The sequence below is a fragment of the Dermacentor variabilis genome, chromosome 1 (assembly GCF_050947875.1).
Source record: "Dermacentor variabilis isolate Ectoservices chromosome 1, ASM5094787v1, whole genome shotgun sequence".
NCBI lineage: Eukaryota > Metazoa > Arthropoda > Arachnida > Ixodida > Ixodidae > Dermacentor > Dermacentor variabilis.
In genome coordinates this window covers 78003330-78022638 of record NC_134568.1, presented here as the reverse complement: position 1 = coordinate 78022638, position 19309 = coordinate 78003330, and the positions used below count along the sequence as shown (strand labels likewise).

The window sequence follows — 19309 nt, the reverse complement described above, 5'->3', positions numbered from 1 at the left end:
CTGCAGGGTTCAGCCAAGAGGCTCTAGTGATTTATAACCTGCATAAATCTGATATAGTAAGTGCTAAATTGCTAGTAAGTGATAAAAGGCTCCAGGGAGTTTTGTATTGGGTGTGCAAATACCATACATATTGGATAGCCTTTGTTATGTTGATTTGATTCTAGAACTTGTGTATTCATTACTACTCATATTTTGGGAACCTATAAGGAGAAAGACTGATACAAGTGGTAATTGCTCTGATGATTCTACAGCAGGAAAACCAGTTGTGTAAAGGCACCAGTTCCTGAACGAATGCATAGGGCAAGCTACCTTCTGAACAAGAATTTCCACTCATGAAATGGAAAAATTGTTATCCACCCGAATATAGCGTAAAGCTATAAAGAAAACCCCATATGGGTTTTTTGGAAAGAAAACTTCATAGTAGAGAATCATTTATCCTGGTCCGAGATTAAAACAAGGGACCAGTGCCTTACCAGGGCAGTCGAATCATTTGCTCCCCGGTTCGCCCCAGACTAGTGAGAAACTAGGGCTAATTGCCCTTGCTGGCCACTAGTAATTAGAATCCCGGACTGGGATTAATTTTCCTTTAACTATGAAATTCTCTTTCTGAGAAACCGATATGGGTTTTCCTTTGTAGCTTCGTGCTACAGTTTGGTGGGTAACATTTTTAATGAACTTTCCTGCACCTTGCGGGCTTCCACGGAACTAATTTGTCAAATTTCCACTCTTTCAATAAACTTCCTTCACTGTCAGGCAGCCTAGAAGTTTTCTGTTTAAGCAAATATTTTATTGGATCTCTTGATGTTTACATTTCTTTCAACAGACATAAGGGGCTCAGTATTACTTTGCTCTTGCAACAAACACTAGTCTGTATGTACGAGGGAAAATCAGAAAGTCTTTGTCCCTATTTTTTATTAGCCAAAATAAGGTGCATTCAGGTAATTACAAAATAAAATTACTATTCTCCCACACCGGTTAAGACATTTGTCCCATTGGAGCACTAAATTTGAGATGCCCCTGTGCCATGTTGTCGTCAGTCAGCGACTCATGGTGGTCTCCCCGAATGCTCACTGTCATGCAAGTCTTCACGGCCTTTTGCGAACTTGCAACACCACCACCTGGTGCCCCTCAAAGCGAGACTCCTTTCCTCGTACGTGGGCTGCATTTCCCTGAATATTTCAATGGGTGTTCGTCCCTTGCTCCATAGAAAATGACTCATTTCGTTGCTTGTACGCCGTGGACATGAAGCACAACCGCCATCAACTGACAGCAGCGCCGTGCCGTGGAACTATTGGCAGATAAGGCCAGCCTGGTCCAAGAAACATCCACTGCTGGGAATGGATATGTTGACTTCACATTTACAGCTGTAATTTGGTTTTAAAAAAAAATAGGGGCAAAGACTTTTTGATTCGCCCTGTTATCTGGTGACCTGCTGCTCCTTTGTTTCATTACTGTCATTATCACGATGATCCTGATATAACCTATGAATTATTTCATTTACAAGCTACTAAGTTGACCGAACATCGTTAGGCATGGCCTTATACATATCAAGTAATGTAAATAAGCCTTTTTTTACCAAATGTATTTTATGCAATCTTCATATTTTGTTTAAACATGGAAAAAATATTTGGCATTCAGTTCTATATTTGAAGGTCAGTTTTCTTAAATATTTGAGTCAATTCAGAAATTTCTTTCTTAGAAGACAAACACCCCTAATATTTTTGCTTTATAAGGGTGTTTGTTGGCAGGCGAGGTGTTCCTGCAGAGAAGGCTGCCCAGGGATTGTTTGCCTACCACCAGATCTTGCTGTCTGATCACTTTTATAAATAGGCAAAATAATAGCAACAAATTTTGTAATGTTTTGAGGGAACTCTTTTATGCAGTGTGCTGTCTCAATGACATAGGCTCAGTTCTTTTTTGATTGTTACTTTCAGGAAAGATGAGCTGATGGAAAAGACTTGCGCATTGCATTGAACTTTGTAACTTAGCCCTTTCATGGTATACACCTGATCAATGTTCATTGTGCATAGATTCTTCATGCAATAGGTGTGACTGTTCTTTATTAATAAACTTCAATGAAGGGGTGTTTTTCTCTCTAGCAGGTATTCAACTTATCATATTCAAGCTGTTTCCTACAAGAAATTCTCGGACCCACCGTGGTTGCTCAGTGGCTATGGTGTTGGGCTGCTGAGCACGAGGTCGCGGGATCGAATCCCGGCCACGGCGGCCGCATTTCGATGGGGGCGAAATGCGAAAACACCTGTGTGCTTAGATTTAGGCGCACGTTAAAGAACCCCAGGTGGTCAAAATTTATGGAGTCCTCCACTACGGCGTGCCTCATAATCAGAAAGTGGTTTTGGCACGTAAAACCCCAAATAATATTAAGAAATTCTCGGCTTGAAATGATTGAGCGAAGTGTATAATCTTCAGTAAAAGAGAATAGCGCAAACCAGGACGACCGCAAAATGAGAAGGACACGCACAGAAGCGCTACTAACCACTGCTTTTATTCCGCCAAAACGCACATATATATATACAACATGGTCACACATACACAAATGTAATCAAAATTAACACATCACTTACGCCAGGTAGCTAACAGATATGTGAGCTTAAAAACTGGCACTCTGTAGCTTAAAGAGATAAGGAAGTGTCATTGCCAGTCTTTTTTTTTTCTTTGTGATAAGCTTCTAGTACTAAGAGCACATGCTCCCTTTTGCTTTGGCCCAGAATCGAGGTCTCATCAAAGCGCGGTGCACAATTACGGCAAGTATTCAAATGGGACACAAGATGTGTCCTCTGTCAGCATTGCTGTTTACTTTTCTGATGTGTTCCTTGAACCGCTCGTTTATGGAACGCCTGGTCTGACCCAATGTATGTCTTTCCACATGATAAAGGTAGGGCATAAACCACTCAGATTGCGCAGGGAACTTACAATATCCCATGCCTAATTTGGCAGCCTTGCCTGTTATCACCACATGGGCGGGCACACAGTTTTGCGAGATTATTCGGAGCAGAAAAAGCCAGTGACGCCGTGCCTACCTGCGACCTTCTTAAGGTTGTGGGAAACCTTGTGTATCTAAGGCACCACCACAGGTCTGAATGCTTCATGTTCTGTCGTCGACCTCATACTTTCAGATTTTCAACCTCTAACAGACACTCGGCTATACCTGTCAGAAGCGTCTTAGGGAACCCTGCTACCGAAAGCCGGGGACGCTGATTATCAACTCTCCTGCATTTTGTTCTCGCACAATTTATTGAGCACTGATTCCATGCATTGAAATGCTATGCCTCTTTTGACAATTTTTGAATGCTCAGACATGAAAGACAAGAGTTCCTTTTGTGCCCAAGGAAGGTAAACCCAACAAACATGATGTTCACAGAACTCTGGATTAAGATCAAGGAACTGCAAATGATTATTGTGGAGTAGTTCGTGGGTAAATCTTAGTCCTCGACCACATTGATTAAAAACACTTACAACCTCATTAACAGTATCCAGGTAGGATGAGTCGCATGCTAAAAACACTAAAAAGTCATTGACATATCCAAAAACCTTCAAAACTTTAAAAACTTCATCTAAGGACTGGTCTACCCTAGCTAAAAATGTCTCAAAGGACTGGTGTGACACAGGAAGCTATACATACGCTGTTCAGTTGTAAAAACTGTTGGTCATTAAAAACTAAAGTCCCACAGCATTCTGGAACTCGGCTCACAGTTTTCCTCTCTCTCTCTCTCTCTCTCTCTCTCTCAACACACACACACACACACACACACACACACACACACACACACACACACACACACACACACACACACACACACACACACACACACACACACACACACACACACACACACACACACACACACACACACACACACACACACACACACACACACACACACACACACACACACACACACACACACACACACACACACACACACACACACACACACACACACACACACACACACACACACACACACACACACACACACACACACACACACACACACACACACACACACACACACACACACACACACACACACACACACACACACACACACACACACACACACACACACACACACACACACACACACACACACACACACACACACACACACACACACACACACACACACACACACACACACACACACACACACACACACACACACACACACACACACACACACACACACACACACACACACACACACACACACACACACACACACACACACACACACACACACACACACACACTAAAAAAAGCATAGCCAACATTTTCATTTCCTTGCAAAAACTGCACAACTTCATCAGATTTCTTGGTCCGGAAGGGATCTACTTACATCGTGCTGCCAGCAACCAGTCTTGCTCACAATCGTTCTAAAAGGTGTCTCTGGCTTATGCACTCTAGCAGTAAAAAAAAAAAAAATACTAACCACTTGCCTCCAGTATTTTCTATGTCCCTTGCAAGCTTCCAGAGTTTGAGATTATTGCAGAAATCCATAAATTCAGTTCTTACCCTAAAGTCTCCTTTCTTAACAGGAACAAAGTTTTTGGAAATGACCTCCGACGCTTTTTCATTAAAAGCACCCTTTTCCACCACAAGAAAAACCCCTGTTTTGTCACCCTGTAGAAGACTAGACTTGTTTGCTTTAAAAAAACGACACCACTCGTCGATCATCTTTGTCCCCGCAGACGGATGTCCCATTCGGTGGACACTTTTCCAAGCACTCCTCACCTTCAAGTAAACAACGTTCGCGGCCTTATTGCTTCGCCTTTGAGGCTACGTGCCTGTTCATAGCAACCCCTTCGTGAGTGGGTACACATGTAGACACACTAAACTTAAGGCCTTTCTCCAGCACACGGGAGGCGTCTTGGGGTAGGTTGACGTTTCCAAATACCTCAACATATTTCTTTTCAGTAGCACTAGTCTTTTCATGGGCCCGGCACAAATCTTTTACAATACAGTTCCAACTGGCCTACCTAAGCTGTGAGGCAAGACATGTGAAGGTTCGGTACTTACTAAGAGGAAGCCAGTCCAAATCGACTGTATGGTTCACCGACCAGAGCTAGTCTTGGTAAAGGCCAGTCTTGTCCCATAGCCGAGGGACTGTTAGAGGTTGAAAATCGGAAAGCTGAGTACGAGGTCTGCAACAGAACGTGAAGCGTTCAGACCTGTGGTGGTGCCTTGTATGCATAAGGTTTCCCACAACCTTAAGAAGGTTGCAGGTAGGCACGGCGTCCCTCTGGCTTTTTCTGCTCCGAATGAGCTCTCAAAATTGTGTGCCCACATATGTGGTGATAACAGGCAAAGCTGCCAAATTAGGCATGGGATATTGTATGCTCCCTGCACAATCCGCATGGTTTATGCCTTACCTTTATCATGTGGAAAGACTTGCATCGGTCAGACCGGGTGTTGCATGAACAAGCGACTTGGGGAAGACGCCAGAAAAGTAAACAGCAATGCTGACAGAGGGGCACATCTTGTCCCATTTGAATACTTGCTGTAATTGTGCACCGCTTTGAGACCTTCGTGCTGGGCCGAAGCAAAAGCGAGCAGTCGCACTTAGTACTAGAAGCTTATTACATAAAGAAAAAAAAGATGACTGTCATTGACACTTCCTTATCTCTTTGCTCTGCAGAGTGTCAGTTTTTTAGCTCTCATATCTGTTAACTGCGGGGCACAAGTGATGTGTTCATTTTGATTACATTTGCGCATGTGTGGTCAGTGTATATATGCGTTTCGGTGGGAGAATAAAAGTTGTTAGTAGCACTTGTGTGTCTGTCCCTCTCATCTTGTGGTCATCCTGGTTTGCGCTCTTCTCTTTTACTGGACATGTACCAACTCGCCCCTACAGAAGTTTTACTGTATAATCTTACTTGGTGTCAAGTTAAGTCACTGTTGTGTTTGCTACAAAGACATTAAATGTTTTGGCAGTATTTACGGGCTGTCTACTCCCTGTGCTACTATTTTGTTATGCAAGGATGTTGCACGTTTTCACGATGCAGATTCAGTCCTGTTGAAATTTTTTTCCGTCTAAGGGTCTTGCACATTCAGTGTTAAGTTGCATTCAAACACCTTCATATTTGACAGGTGTAATATTTGCACTGATTATAATTTAACTTTTGGTATGCCACAAATTTTTGTAACTTCAGCTTGTGTATACTAGGTGTCCCAGTCAACTGTAGCTAAGGTTTAAAAATATGCTGACGCAACCAAATGCATGTTGTTCGTAGTGTATAAAGGAAGTTGCACTATTTTTGTAGTCTGGTTAATGGCATAATTAGTCAATATTAATTAATCAACTCAAGTATTAACTGTATGGCAAAACGTCCAACGTGAAAGTTGTAGAGCGATCTAGAAAACGTCTAATTCAGCAGCTTGTAACTTCATACTTGTGACATAATTTTTCTGCATCCACTTTGAAAACCTGCGAAATATGAAAATAAGCGTCTGACATGCCCGCTTGCATGCCGCGATTGCAGTGCTCTGAAACGTGCCACGTGTGAACGAACAGCACATTTAGCCTGGTGTGCTGCCGCTTAAAAAGCAACAGGGCTGAGACCCAGGCATTGGCATGATTTACACCAGTGATGTGCTTCCCTGGCTGCAGTTCATGATAGTGATAAGCAAATGAGGCAGTGCACCAGGCTAAATGCGCTGTTAGTTCATATTGTTACGGAAGGATGAAAGCGAGGAAGATCGCGATACGCTGGCAGCTTGCCTGTTGTTCGTGGTCAGCCATCTAACTACTCTGGCTCATCTTGTATATATATATAGATATGTAGATAGATATATAGATATGTAGATAGATATATAGATAGATATAGATATATAGTAGTCTTTCTATACTCCCAACATCCCTGTAACAATATGCAGCATATTTGAGAACACTGCAATTGCGGTGCTTATGCACCGCAATTGCAGTCCAGGCAAGGTCACATGCATTTCTTTCTTTTCGTATTCTTTTCTTCTTTTTTTTCGTTATTCACAAGCCTTCAAAGAGAAGGCAGAAAGAAAGTATTTAACAAGTACAGTTATAAGCTGCTGAACTGGGATGTATTCTAGGTCGCTGTACTTTTTTTGTGGGAACTTACCCTAAGCTTACTACTTTTGAAGTTAATCTTGACTAATGATGCAATTAAGCAGAATAGAAAAGAATAGTTGCATGTTCATATTGTACGAAGCAAGTATTTGGTTGCGTCCTCATAGAGTGCTTCAGCATATCTTTAAATCTTGTCTAAAGTTGGCCAGGATACCCTGTATGCAATGTCTGCTTTTACAGCCACATACGGTCACACTTTTGTAAGGAAGTGCATGGGGCCTCTTAAATTATTCGTTATACAGGTCGCTTTGTTGCAAAGGTCACACACAGCACAGCTTACAATAGAACCAGGACAGAATTGCTATTCTGTTATACAGGTTACTTCGTTGCCGAGGCGTTCGACTGTACAAGAACCGTTACTTGCATAATACTGTTCAGCTCCATGTACCCAAAGAAATGCTGAAGCTGCTTTTAAAGTACTCCTATACATGTAAGAGGCATCTCATTTTATGTTTGTCTTTATTGTTATCTGCAGTGCATTGTGGCTCGCTGTGCTGAAAGAGAATCACGGCTGCTCTTTGAGGTGCGGCGTATCATTTTGAACCTGGATACTGATGAGCTCGGCAACCCTTCACCTCTTGACAAGATTCCCTATTCTCCTCCCCAAGCCTCGTATAAGGGACGCAGCATGCAGGAACAGATATGGAGGGAAATAAAAGGTGTGGTACTTTGTTCTTCTGCAGACCAAAAATTTTTGGTGATGCATTTGTCAGAACTTTAAGATAGATTGGTTTTTGATTTAAACTTAAAATTGTATGCTGAACTTTTTTCAGGAATTAAATTTTAGCTGAAAAGGGCCACTGAAAATAATTTTACCAAAAAGCTGACAGTGATTATAGCTTAGCATCAAGCCTACATGTTTCCCAATGCAACGAGCCTGGCGAGGTCAAGCTCGGGCTTCACCCTGTAGGCATGACTTTCGAACACACTGGCTACAACTCTTAAATTGCAATATGTGCCATGAGCTAATTAGTTTCAGTGTGAATTTACAGGTTTGTTAATTGATCAATTCATTTCTAGGGGTGTCTGAATATTTGAAACTTCCAAATAACAAATTGAATAGTGTTCTATTAGATTTGGTCTCCGAATTGAATAGTCACTATTTGTAGATGCGAATATTTTTTGAATATTTCCCTAATATTTAAGAATGTCAACTGTGCCCAATTCAACAAAATTAGCAAAATTATGGTAATTTTTACCCCTGCAGGCATAGCGTACACATAAATCATGAGAACTTGCATTGTGGAGCAGGCTACCTTCCTTTGGTAGCCATATTTTACAGGGTATACAGTGATCATTCGCACTTTGAAGAGTCCTTGGCATGCAAAGAAACTGCTTGTTTGCTCCTAATGCATCATTTGGGCTCTTAATAAGCAGTGCTTCATGACATACTATGTAATGACAAGCTTGCTAATTTTAAGAATACTAAAATGTGAACATTGTTCTATATTGTGATCACGGCTGTTCATTGTTCGAAAACTATTCGATGTTAGATTCAATTTGGTCTCAAAAATCGCTATTCGCACACTCCTATTAGTTTCAATTTCTCTTGCAAGTAATGCCTGTCTATGAAGTTACCCAGCTCATAAAGTGAATTGTGCTTGTACATGCTACTAACTTTTAAAAAGTGAACAGCACATTTACTACTTTGTGTATAGTACAACTCCCTCAGCTGGTACACAACGGCAAGAGTGGCTACCCCCTCACCCTCAATTTTTGCCGATGTGCACACTGGCAATTGGAGCACCCTGGCGCAGCCTTACAACAGCACCAGGCACAGGTGTGCCAGCCTGTTTTTGACAAAGGCTGTACATAAATCAATGTCCCCATTTACCATAAAAACCGCAATATAGGTCAAACTTTTTCAAAAAGATGCAGCAAGAAGTCGACCCCTGTCTTATATACCAGTCATTTTTTACCGGGTTATACTGTTCATTTTTTTCCTTTTTTAGAATTAGTTTATGGGATCGACCTAAAGTCCGGTTTTTACGATATACACATACTTTTGTATCTTGGCCCTTATTCTTGTTCACATTTCAATTTACTGATGGCACATGCTGATCGAAATGTACTACTGGAACGAGAAGAAACTGATATGAACACCTGTTATGCATAATTACATTGGATTTCAATGTGCTGTCACTCCATAGTTAGTTTCTAAGCAGAGGAAGGTTGCAGATGTACATTTCGGAGCCTAAATTAAGGTATGGTTACATGTTCACACTAACCAGGGAATGCAACTATACTCTGTAGTCATTTGTCACTTGTTTTCATTTGAATTTCAGCTGGTAGTACAGCCAACCTTTCTAGCCACAGCTGTTCTAACACCTTTGTGTGCTCAAGTTTGCTGATCTATTTCATGTTTAAGTGAGGTGATTTGCATGTAAGCGAGGGCAGACGACTGCATCAACCATAGCGATGCGCCCTGTAAGGGCTAAAAATGTAGCTGCATGCCACAACAAGTTCTTCGACTGGCCCTATTAAAAATAGTCTATGCTTTAAAAGCAGCTCATGTTGTGTGTGCAGTTCAGTTTACAAATCCAAGAAATGTGCTAGAAATGGAAGGGTCGTAACTTCTTGCATATTGCAGTGATGCTTCCACATTTACCAGTCATCTTGTGCACAATAGTTGACATCACTTCCTTTAGTGTTGCCCAAAACCTTAATGGCAATTTTGGTAGTGCCCATTTGCAAAGCTTCCCTGTCAAGAAAAAAAAGTCACTTTATCCAGATGTCCAAAATGATTTCCCTTTAGCCGAAGATACTTTACAATAATTTTTGCAGTTAGCGTCATCAGTTTTGAATGTTAAATTGAGCTTTGTGAACTATTTGTTAGATATAGCTAAACCTCGCTATAGCGAACTTCAGTATAATGAAATTCTCGATATAAGTCAACTTTTCATAACCTGTTCTCCAAAGAACACCATGTATTTAGAAACTCAATATAACAAAGTGTGTTTGTGTGAGATTTCAGTGTAACGTAATTTCACTGCCGCCATAAAAGAATTGAGACAATGAATGGAAACTCCCATGCACGCAGATGGTCAAATGAGTGAATTGCAAGTGGCTGTTTGCAAACGCACCTCTCCCATATCACGCGCCACGGAACAAGAGTGACTGCCGACGTGGAGCCACTTCATGTTGCATATAAAGTCCAAATACAGTAACATGCTATCGTGACCCGCACACTGTGTGCTTTAGGTGCAAGTGATAGTGTGCGAGGGTGGGAGAAGAAATATGGTGGTTTCACAAGTGCTGCCTTCCCGCGCGAGCAAAAGGAAAGAGGGGAGGGGAGCTAGATCATGGTAACGCGATCAAGTGGATGCGAGGGGGCAGGGTGGATGGTAAGTTGGAGCATGTCTAGATTTTTGGCGTGCTGTGCATGGCTGTAAGCTCGGCTGAGCACAGGTGATCTGCCGCATGTGCGTGGCACCTCGTAAACTGTCCTACCGCACATTTTGTATTGGAGGTTACATAGTTTCCAGTTTCGGTGACCCGTTGGAGCGAGAGACCGACAAGGCATTCGCTCCCCGCTGCCTGCGCTTTTCCTAACAACGTCGTCCCAGTGCGGCGACGCTATCAGCCGCAGGGGTGGAGTGCACGCGAAAGCGTGGCTGGCTTTGCTTAATTCATACCGCATAGAAGATATCGTGGACGTATGTGGCCTGAAACAGTATCGTTCGTCGCAGACTCCCAAATTTATCAAAATGAATTGTTTTCTCAAATTTACTTTTTTCGATTGCCCTATGATTTGAAAAATTTTGTGGCCCCTTTCTATGCAAGAAAAATCAATCGGTGACTGTACTTATTTGTATAAAAAGTCCAATTTCAGTAGAACGAAATTTCAGTATAACTAAGCAAATCGCAGATTTTAGACTTCGTCATGTAGAGTTGTAACTGTATTTTGGTACCTCTGTGTACAGATGAACACCTTTAAAGAAAGTTCAGCTATCCATTGTGTATACAAATCCACAATGGCTGGTGTGCTATTTTCAGATAATTTTCGGACTGATGGCATGCCATCTTGTAGGTTCCTTATCACCTATTGATGAGGACAAGTTCGATTACCTTTACTGTTAAGCTCTGCCCATTCTAATCTGATGTGAAGCAAGGGAGCATGTTTTGCACAGCCGTTAAGAATTCTTGCTTCTGTATTCGTCATCTGTAGGCCCGGTGATAGTTTTTCCTTTTGCATGTTTGAGTAGTACTGCCAAATTGTTTCAAGCTGTTTTAGGTGCCTTTTTTATGCGAATATGTGCATCTGTTGTAGGGGGCATAGGCCCCGTCAAGACATTTTGTTTTGGCTTTTTGTCTGTGGTCTTGACATTGTACACACAATGTGAAATAAAGATTTGAGTTGATTTGATTGTTTCCTGCATTGCTCCCTGCAATCAATTTCTCATTTATGCTTGCAGCTGCTAGCCAACACCAAGCTGCCGCAGCAGCTGCTGCAGCGGCTGCTGCTGCCAGGCAGCACCAGCAGCAGCTCTTTTGGAATGGCTTGCTGACTTGTAGTCCTTTTGTGAACCCTGCACCACGAATGGTCCCTGCTCCCTTGCATCACTACCATCAGCAGCAGCAGCAGGCTGCCCTACTCCCTCTGCTCTTGAGCCAGCTGTCACTGGGCTTTCGTGGACCGAGGCCACCCCCATTTGAGCCCTCTGTATTATGCTCCCACGCGGGCCACTCCATATGCAATGCTGCTTCAGAGAAGCTGCCAAGTCCAGACCACAGTGGCTCATGTGGGCACAGTGGGAGTGCTCGTTCCTGCTCCAGTTCGCAAGAGAGCCCCATGGACAGTGGCTATGGTATTGTGCCAGTTATTGCCTACTATTACTCCCTGGTGTCAGTCCCTCTTATGTGTGGTTCCAGCTTTGCCTTATGTACTTTGTTTTGCGTTCAGGCTAAGTCCTGGACTTGCACACTAAGCTGCCTAGCTGTGGTCACACAGTCAATGTAGGGGTGTCAATCATAGTTGGTATGCGTAAGCGTGCAGCTAATTTTCACAGGCTCCTTGATCAGTAGCTATAGCACCATTGCTAAAACATGCAGAGTGCTGCATTATGGAACATGTTCCAGCATTCACATTGTCCATGAAAATGGACACTTATCATAAGCATCACAATAGAAAGGCTGCTTGTTATCTATGGCTTTGCAAGGTAAAAACGTTACACCTTTGATGCAACACTGGCATTCCTCTACTTATTGCTGTGTATGGTGCACATGCCCTATCTGCTTTGTGCTGTCTCTAGCCATTGCTTTGCATTAATAAAGTGCATTTGAAATTTCAGTTTATCAAGACAGATTGCCTAAAATTTTGCTGTGTATAATTGCATGCAGTTATGAGCAATCACAGATGCAATGAAGCATGCATCTGCCCGCTTTCGTCAGCAAGGCAATGTAAAACTGGAGAGGCTGCATACAGCATGTTGACAGGTGAAAAGAAGGTATAGGCGCACAAAGTCCGTTCTGGATCTCGGTGCTTCACAACACATTCAAAGAAATTCCAGCGTCATGGGTAAGCTTGAAGACAAGCGTTGGAAATCTTTGTCGGTTGCTTGATCCTCAACGACCGCTGTTGCACATATGGAGGACAACAAGCGGTCTTCATTGACGTTTGCATATGATCCTCTGCCAATGGCACTCATCCGTTTCTCTTATAACTCAAAGCGGTGGAAGAGTTCTGCACATGGGCTGCTGGGGCGATCGTCATCATTAGTGATGCAACTCTGAGTGTTGTCCCCGAGGCACACATACCTGAAACGAACGTGCCATTTTTCACTCAAGGAGCTTTGCACTGCATTGGTGACCTACAGGAATTCATTACTGGGACCAGATGGCATCGCGTACGCTGTCCTATGCTACGTTGAATATTGTGCACATCATGAGCTGCTCATTTACTACAGTAAGCCGTGGCACAACATCGTGATTTCTAAACAATAGAAATCGAACCACTTGATTTCTATTCTGAAATGTGGGAAGGCTCTGCTTGAATTATCATCCTATCGTCCGATTGCACTTTCCAACTGCGTCTGTGTAGTGATGGAATGATTTTTGCTCACCTGGAATGGTATCTCGAGTAATTCAACATCTATCCTGGTTCCATGGTGGGCTTTCAGCGAGGTTGCACTTCCATCGATGTTATTGACCTTGTTATCTGGGTCCAAGAACCTGGGTCCAAGAACCCAAGAAAAGCCTCATACCCATATTGGTTGCACTTCTCAATGTCAAAGGAGCTTGTAACGTTGCCCGAGAGGCCATACCAAGCTCACTAGAGGCTGTAGGAGTTGGTGGCCAAATGTGCATCAATGGATACAGGACTAATTGACGGAGAAGTGTTTTTTTTTTCTTGCAGACCAAGAATGACCAAACTTCAGAACACATCTGCCATAGTGTGACGCAGGGTGGGGGTGGGTGTTGGCACCCATATTGTTCAATCTCATCCTGGGAGGACTTGCTGAGCAGTAAAACCTCGTTCATACGTTTCCGAAAAAATGTACTAACTGGGAAAATGTACAGTCCGAAGTCGCAAATTTTCGCATACAACTGTAGTTGACAATTACTTGATGCAAAGCATTGCGAAAAATTGTTACGGTACGAGACACTGACGCCTGTTGAGCTGGTTGGGCTTGAGCGGCCTGAGACGTGCTTTGTTGTTTTCCTATTGCAAGTTTTTAGACAGCTATGGGAAACCCGGACAAAATAGAGCTGTTGGGTGATGCTGGAATATGATGCTGCCACAGCAAAACATGACTCGCTTTGCACTGCCTGCAGCAGGGAATGGTGATGCATTTGGTTTATTGCCTATTAAGAGCATGCATTAAGCTTCTAACTGCATGTGGTGTAGTTGGAGGCACATTTGACATTGATGGCGATAGCTGTGAATTCAAGTATGTGCCATACGAGGACCTGAGAGATTTGTGGGTACCAGAAGAGGAAAGTGAGTGGGTGCCAGCATTTTCACATGGCACAGGTGGGCGAGTAGGGTGGAGAGGCTGCTGTGGCAGGTACCTACAACACACCATCACGCATGCCCCACTTTGTTCACATGGGATCTAGTGACCATAAAACATATTCTGTGATTGCGGTTTGGCGATGCACTGAACATTGCTGCTGAAAGATCGTGTTTTTCAGAAACTTATTGGCCGGTAGAAAAGAACAGTGACTGTATTGGATCATTTTTTTGTTTAGTGTTGTTTTGAATTGCGGATGCTGGCACTGGGAAATCGTACGAAACAGAATCGTATGAATGAGACTCTACTGTACTTACTAATATACATATATATATACACACACACACACACGCTGATGACACCTGACACCGGCACAAGATGCAGAGAGTGAGTCGGGCTGTACTAATCCAGGTAAAACCAAATTGGGAAGGCCCACTAAGCTTCAACAGACACTCCCTCACCAGAACACTAATTGGCCTCCCTAGTGCAGTGTACTGCCACCCCCTCCCAAATGACTCCAACAAATAAACCATGGCCCTCAGTCCCCAGCAGCTGTGGAGCACCTGACCAAGGTGGCGGTCAGACCTGTAATGCAGCAGAGGGTGCTAAGAATCTTTGGGTCCGGCCAGGCCACCAATGGAAACTGACCCTGTCAACCTTTCATTGCCGAACTCTGTCGAATGAGGCTAGCTTAGCAAGACTCTTTGAGGATCAGACATTGTTTGGGATATCATGGCCTTAGTGAGATTAGAAGTGGTGAGGCCTATACATTGCTGAATAATGGCCATGTCCTCTGCTATAGAAGTCTGCTAGATAAGAAGCAATACGGGTTAGGATTCCTAATCCATCAGGACATAGCAGGCAACATTGACGAATTCTACAGCATTAGTGAGAGGGTAGCAGTAGTTGAAATGAAACTTAAGAGGTATAAATTAAAGGTAGTACAAGCCTATGCTCCAACATCTAGTCACGATGGTGATGAAGTAGATCAGTTTCATGAAGATGTTGAATTAGCGATGAGAAAAGTGCAAACTCAGTATACTGTATTAATGGGCAACTTCAATGCAAAAGTGGGGAAAAAACAGGCTGGTGAACACGCAATTGGCAACTAAGGTGTCGATTCTAAAAATGCTAGAGAATTGATGCTGCTAAAATTCACGGAAAGGAATAAGCTGCGAATAATGAATACATTCTTCAGGAAGCGTATAAACAAAGTGGACCTGGAAGAGCCTTAATGGTGAAACAAGAAATGAAATTGATTTCACAATTTCTGCTGATCCCAGCATAGTGCAGAATGTAGAAGTGATAGGTAGGGTAAATTGCAGTGATCATAGGTTAGTGACGGCTAGGATTCACCTCAATTAGAACAGAGAAAGAGTAAGATTGGTCAAGAAGAAACAGGTCAACTTAGAGGCAGTAAGGGTAAAAGCAGGCAAATTTAGGCTGGTATTTGCAAACAAATATGCAGCCTTAAAACGGAGAGATGACGATGACATAGAGGTAATGAATGAAACCGTAATGAGGCTGGCTGCAGAGGCAGCAATTGAAGTGGGAGGCAAGGCACCAAGGCAACCAGTAGGCAAGCTCTTCCAAGTAACAAAGGACCCAAGAAAGAGACGACAAAGAATGAGTGCCCAACTCAAGGGATAGAATACGCGGAACTGTCAAAACTGATCAAGGCAAAAATAAGTGATATTCGAAATTATATCGCGAGAAAGACTGAAGAAGCTGTAAAAAATAGACACAGCCTGAAATCGGTGAGAAGGAAACTTGGCATAGGACGAACAAAGATGTATGCACTGAAAGATAAGCAGGGTAATATCATCAGCAATCTCGAAGGTATAGTAAAAGCAGCGAAATAATTCTATACCGACCTGTACAATACAGAGAGCAAACACAATGGAGGATTCAAAGTAGTAATGAACAAGTTCCAGAATCTCCTATAACTAGCGATGAGGTCAGAAGGGCCTTGCAAGACATGAAAGGGGGAAAATCAGCAGGAGAAGATGAAATAACAGCCGATTTAATCTAAGATGGAGGAGACATAATGCTTGGTAAACCGGCGGCTCCTTATATGAAGTGTCTATCGACTGCAAGGTTCCCAGAAAACTGAAAGAATGCAAACATTATACTAATCCACAAAAAGGGAGACGTTAAAGAATTCAAAAACTATAGGCCCCATTAGCTTACTCCCGGTATTGTATAAAATATTTGCCAAAATAATCTTAAATAGAATAAGGGCAGTACTGGACTTGAGTCAATCAAGTGAACAGGCTGGCTTCAGGAAGGGATACTCTACAATGGATCACATCCATGCCATTAATCAGGTAATTGAAATACGCAGAGTACAATAAGGCTTTCATAGATTACGAAAAGACAGTTGATTCAGTAGAGATAACAGCAGTCAGAGGCATCACGTAATCAATTACAGACCACTTACATAAATACCTTGGAAAATATCTACAGATTCCACAGCCACTTTAATTCTACACAAGAAAAGTAGGAAGATGCCTATAAAGAAAGGGGTCAAACAAGGAGACACAATCTCTCCAATGCTATTCACTGTGTGCTTGGAAGAAGTATTCAAGCTATTAAACTGGGAAGGCTTATAGTAAGAATCATCGGCGAATATCTCGGCAACCTTTGATTTGCCGCTGACATTCTTCTATTCAGCAACACTGCAGACAAGTTGGAACAAATGATAGAGCACCTTAACATAGAGCATAAGAGTGGAGTTTAAGATTAATATACAGAAGACAAAGATAATGATGAATAACTGGGCAAGGGAACAAGAGTTCAGGATTGCAGGTCAGCCTCTAGAGTTGGTGAATGAGTACATTTACCTAGGTCAATTAGTCACAGGAAACCCTGATCATGAGAAGGAAATTCGTATAAGAATAAAAATGCATTGGATTGCATACGGCAGCCATTGTCAGCTCCTCACTGGAAGCTTGCCATTATCATTGAAAAGGAAGGTATACAAACGGTGCATTTTACCGGTGCTGACATATGGGGCGGAGACTTGGAAACTGACCAAGAAGCTTGAGAACAAGTTAAGGACCGCGCAAAGAGTGATGGAACGGAGATTGCTAGGCATAACGTTAAGAGATGGAAAGAGAGCAGTTTGGAGCAGAGAGCGAACGGGTGTAGACAATATTCTGATTGACATCAAAAGAAAAAAATGGAGCTGGGCAGGTCATTTAATGCGCCGGTTAGATAACTCTTGAACGATTAGGGTTACAGAATGGGTCCCAAGAGAAGGGAAACAGTAGAGGACAGCAGAAGACTAGGTGGAACGATGAAATTAGGAAATTCGCGGGGGCTAGTTGGAATCGATTGGCACAGGACAGGGGTAATTGGAGATCGTAGGGAGAGGCCTTTGTCCTGCAGCAGACATAAAATATGAGGATGATGGGCCAGGCATGCTGCTGTGGTTGGCAACCACATTGCAGTCTTGCCTCCGAGAACAAGGCCTCATTGTGTCTATCGAAAAGTTTGCGTTGGTTGCCATTACATGCAAACCTGTCATCATATCCCATTTCGATCATCAACCAAGCTGTCCTATATTAAGACTCGTCACTACTCGGGCATCATCATTGACCGCAACCTCTCGTGGAGACCCCACTGCATATTGAGTTCAGGTGTTCAAATTCTTTCATGGGGAATCTTGGGGTACACTTATGCATCTGTGCTGCATCTGTACAGGGCACTCTTCCTGGGACTCCTACAGTACAATCTGCCAGTCTTGTCAAATACATGCAGAATGAACATTCGTGCTCTGGAGAATATATAGGTTAAAGCCCTACACAGGTTTTCAATGCACCTCGACACCAGCAAAATTCCCTTTCAGGAAGCTTTGCTGTCGGCTCTGAGAACACATTCACCATCTTTCAAGGATTCCTGATGACCACTTAGCTTCCTTGCTGGTAGAGAGACCTCAAGCAACCTTTTTGCAAGTGATCAGTGCTCATCATGACTGTTTACCATCAACATATAGACCAGTGGCAAAACCTTCATTTATCCTGCAGTGCATATGACAGCCGCAAATGAACCTTGCTATTCCCAGAATGAAAGCCAATCATTTGTGCCTGGCTCTGAAGCAGCTGACACTGCTATTACTGCACCAGGCATAGACCGCATGCATATTTATACTGATAGTTTGACCTCGCCTACCAGCTCAACAGCAGCTTTCTGGTTGCAAATAAGTTCAATATATTGCATGACATTTGTAGTGGCAGAAGTTGCTGCCTTCCGTGCCACTTTGAACTATGTCACTAATGAACTGTCGCAGAAATAGGTCTTGCTTTGAGATTTCAAAGCAGCTCTTCACAGCTTCCAGTCTGCTTTACGTCTCGGAACATATGAGCGGATGGTATTTGACATTAAAGAAATACACCATCGCGCTCTGGAGATGGGGCACATCTTTTAGTGGCTTCCAGCTCACTGTGGCATCGTCAGCAATAATTTTTCTGACTAGGCTGCTCACTCTGCCCTCAAGGACACCCAGACGCTTCCATACTTTTGGCAAGAACGGATGCTGCCAGGGATATTTGTCTGCTTGTTGCAAAAATACAAGTTTTCTTGAGTTTTCTCTAGCTTTTCCCACTGTGAAGAAATGTTGCTGTAACACTTATGGCTGGGAGTGGAGTCTACGAACTCGCTCATATTGTATTGGAATAGTTGATAGCCTGATGCAACTCTTGCAGGTGCGAGATAACTATTGAGCACCAGTTTTGCATCTGTCCTCACTACGACCTCCAATGCCTCTTTCTCCAGACATTAAACTTCTTGGACTTTAGACAATTTTCAGAGTCTGAAACTTGGACTGTGGCCACATGTGTTGCTGGCGCAAAAGCCTATCCATGAACTGGTGCACTTGAAGCGGTCAGCCTCCGTTGTGTGCAGTGTTGTGTAGGACAGTTAACTGGACACTCATCTGGTCAACCTTGCTGCTTCTCCTCTCCATGTTATCTTTCTTGTCACTATATCCAAGAAAAGACCGTAAAAAATTAACTTCAGCAGTGACCCTACTGAAATGCAAGCAGAATTAAAGCATGTGTAGCTTGTGAGCCCCTTGTGTGCCTGGTAAAATCAAAACTTGTAATACAGTTGCTTCACTTCCATTGAATCGTAAATGTGTGCTGTGACTATTTTCATAGGATCTGCGCAGGTATGTAAATAAGCTAGATAAGCTAGAGGGTTCAAACATTGAATGTAGCAACTAGAGCATGT

At 42.9% G+C, this 19309-nt stretch overlaps 1 protein-coding gene across 3 annotated transcripts in view; it reads left to right on the top strand.

The window, feature by feature from the left end:
* BicC (protein bicaudal C) overlaps positions 1–19309 on the top strand; it is a 161485-nt gene that overhangs the window by 100539 nt on the left and 41637 nt on the right. For all 3 annotated transcript variants that reach the window (XM_075690386.1, XM_075690379.1, XM_075690393.1), the window contains exons 11-12: positions 7600–7783; positions 11540–11932. In XM_075690386.1, coding sequence (XP_075546501.1) covers positions 7600–7783; positions 11540–11932 — 577 coding nt within the window. The remainder of the gene's footprint in view (positions 1–7599; positions 7784–11539; positions 11933–19309) is intronic.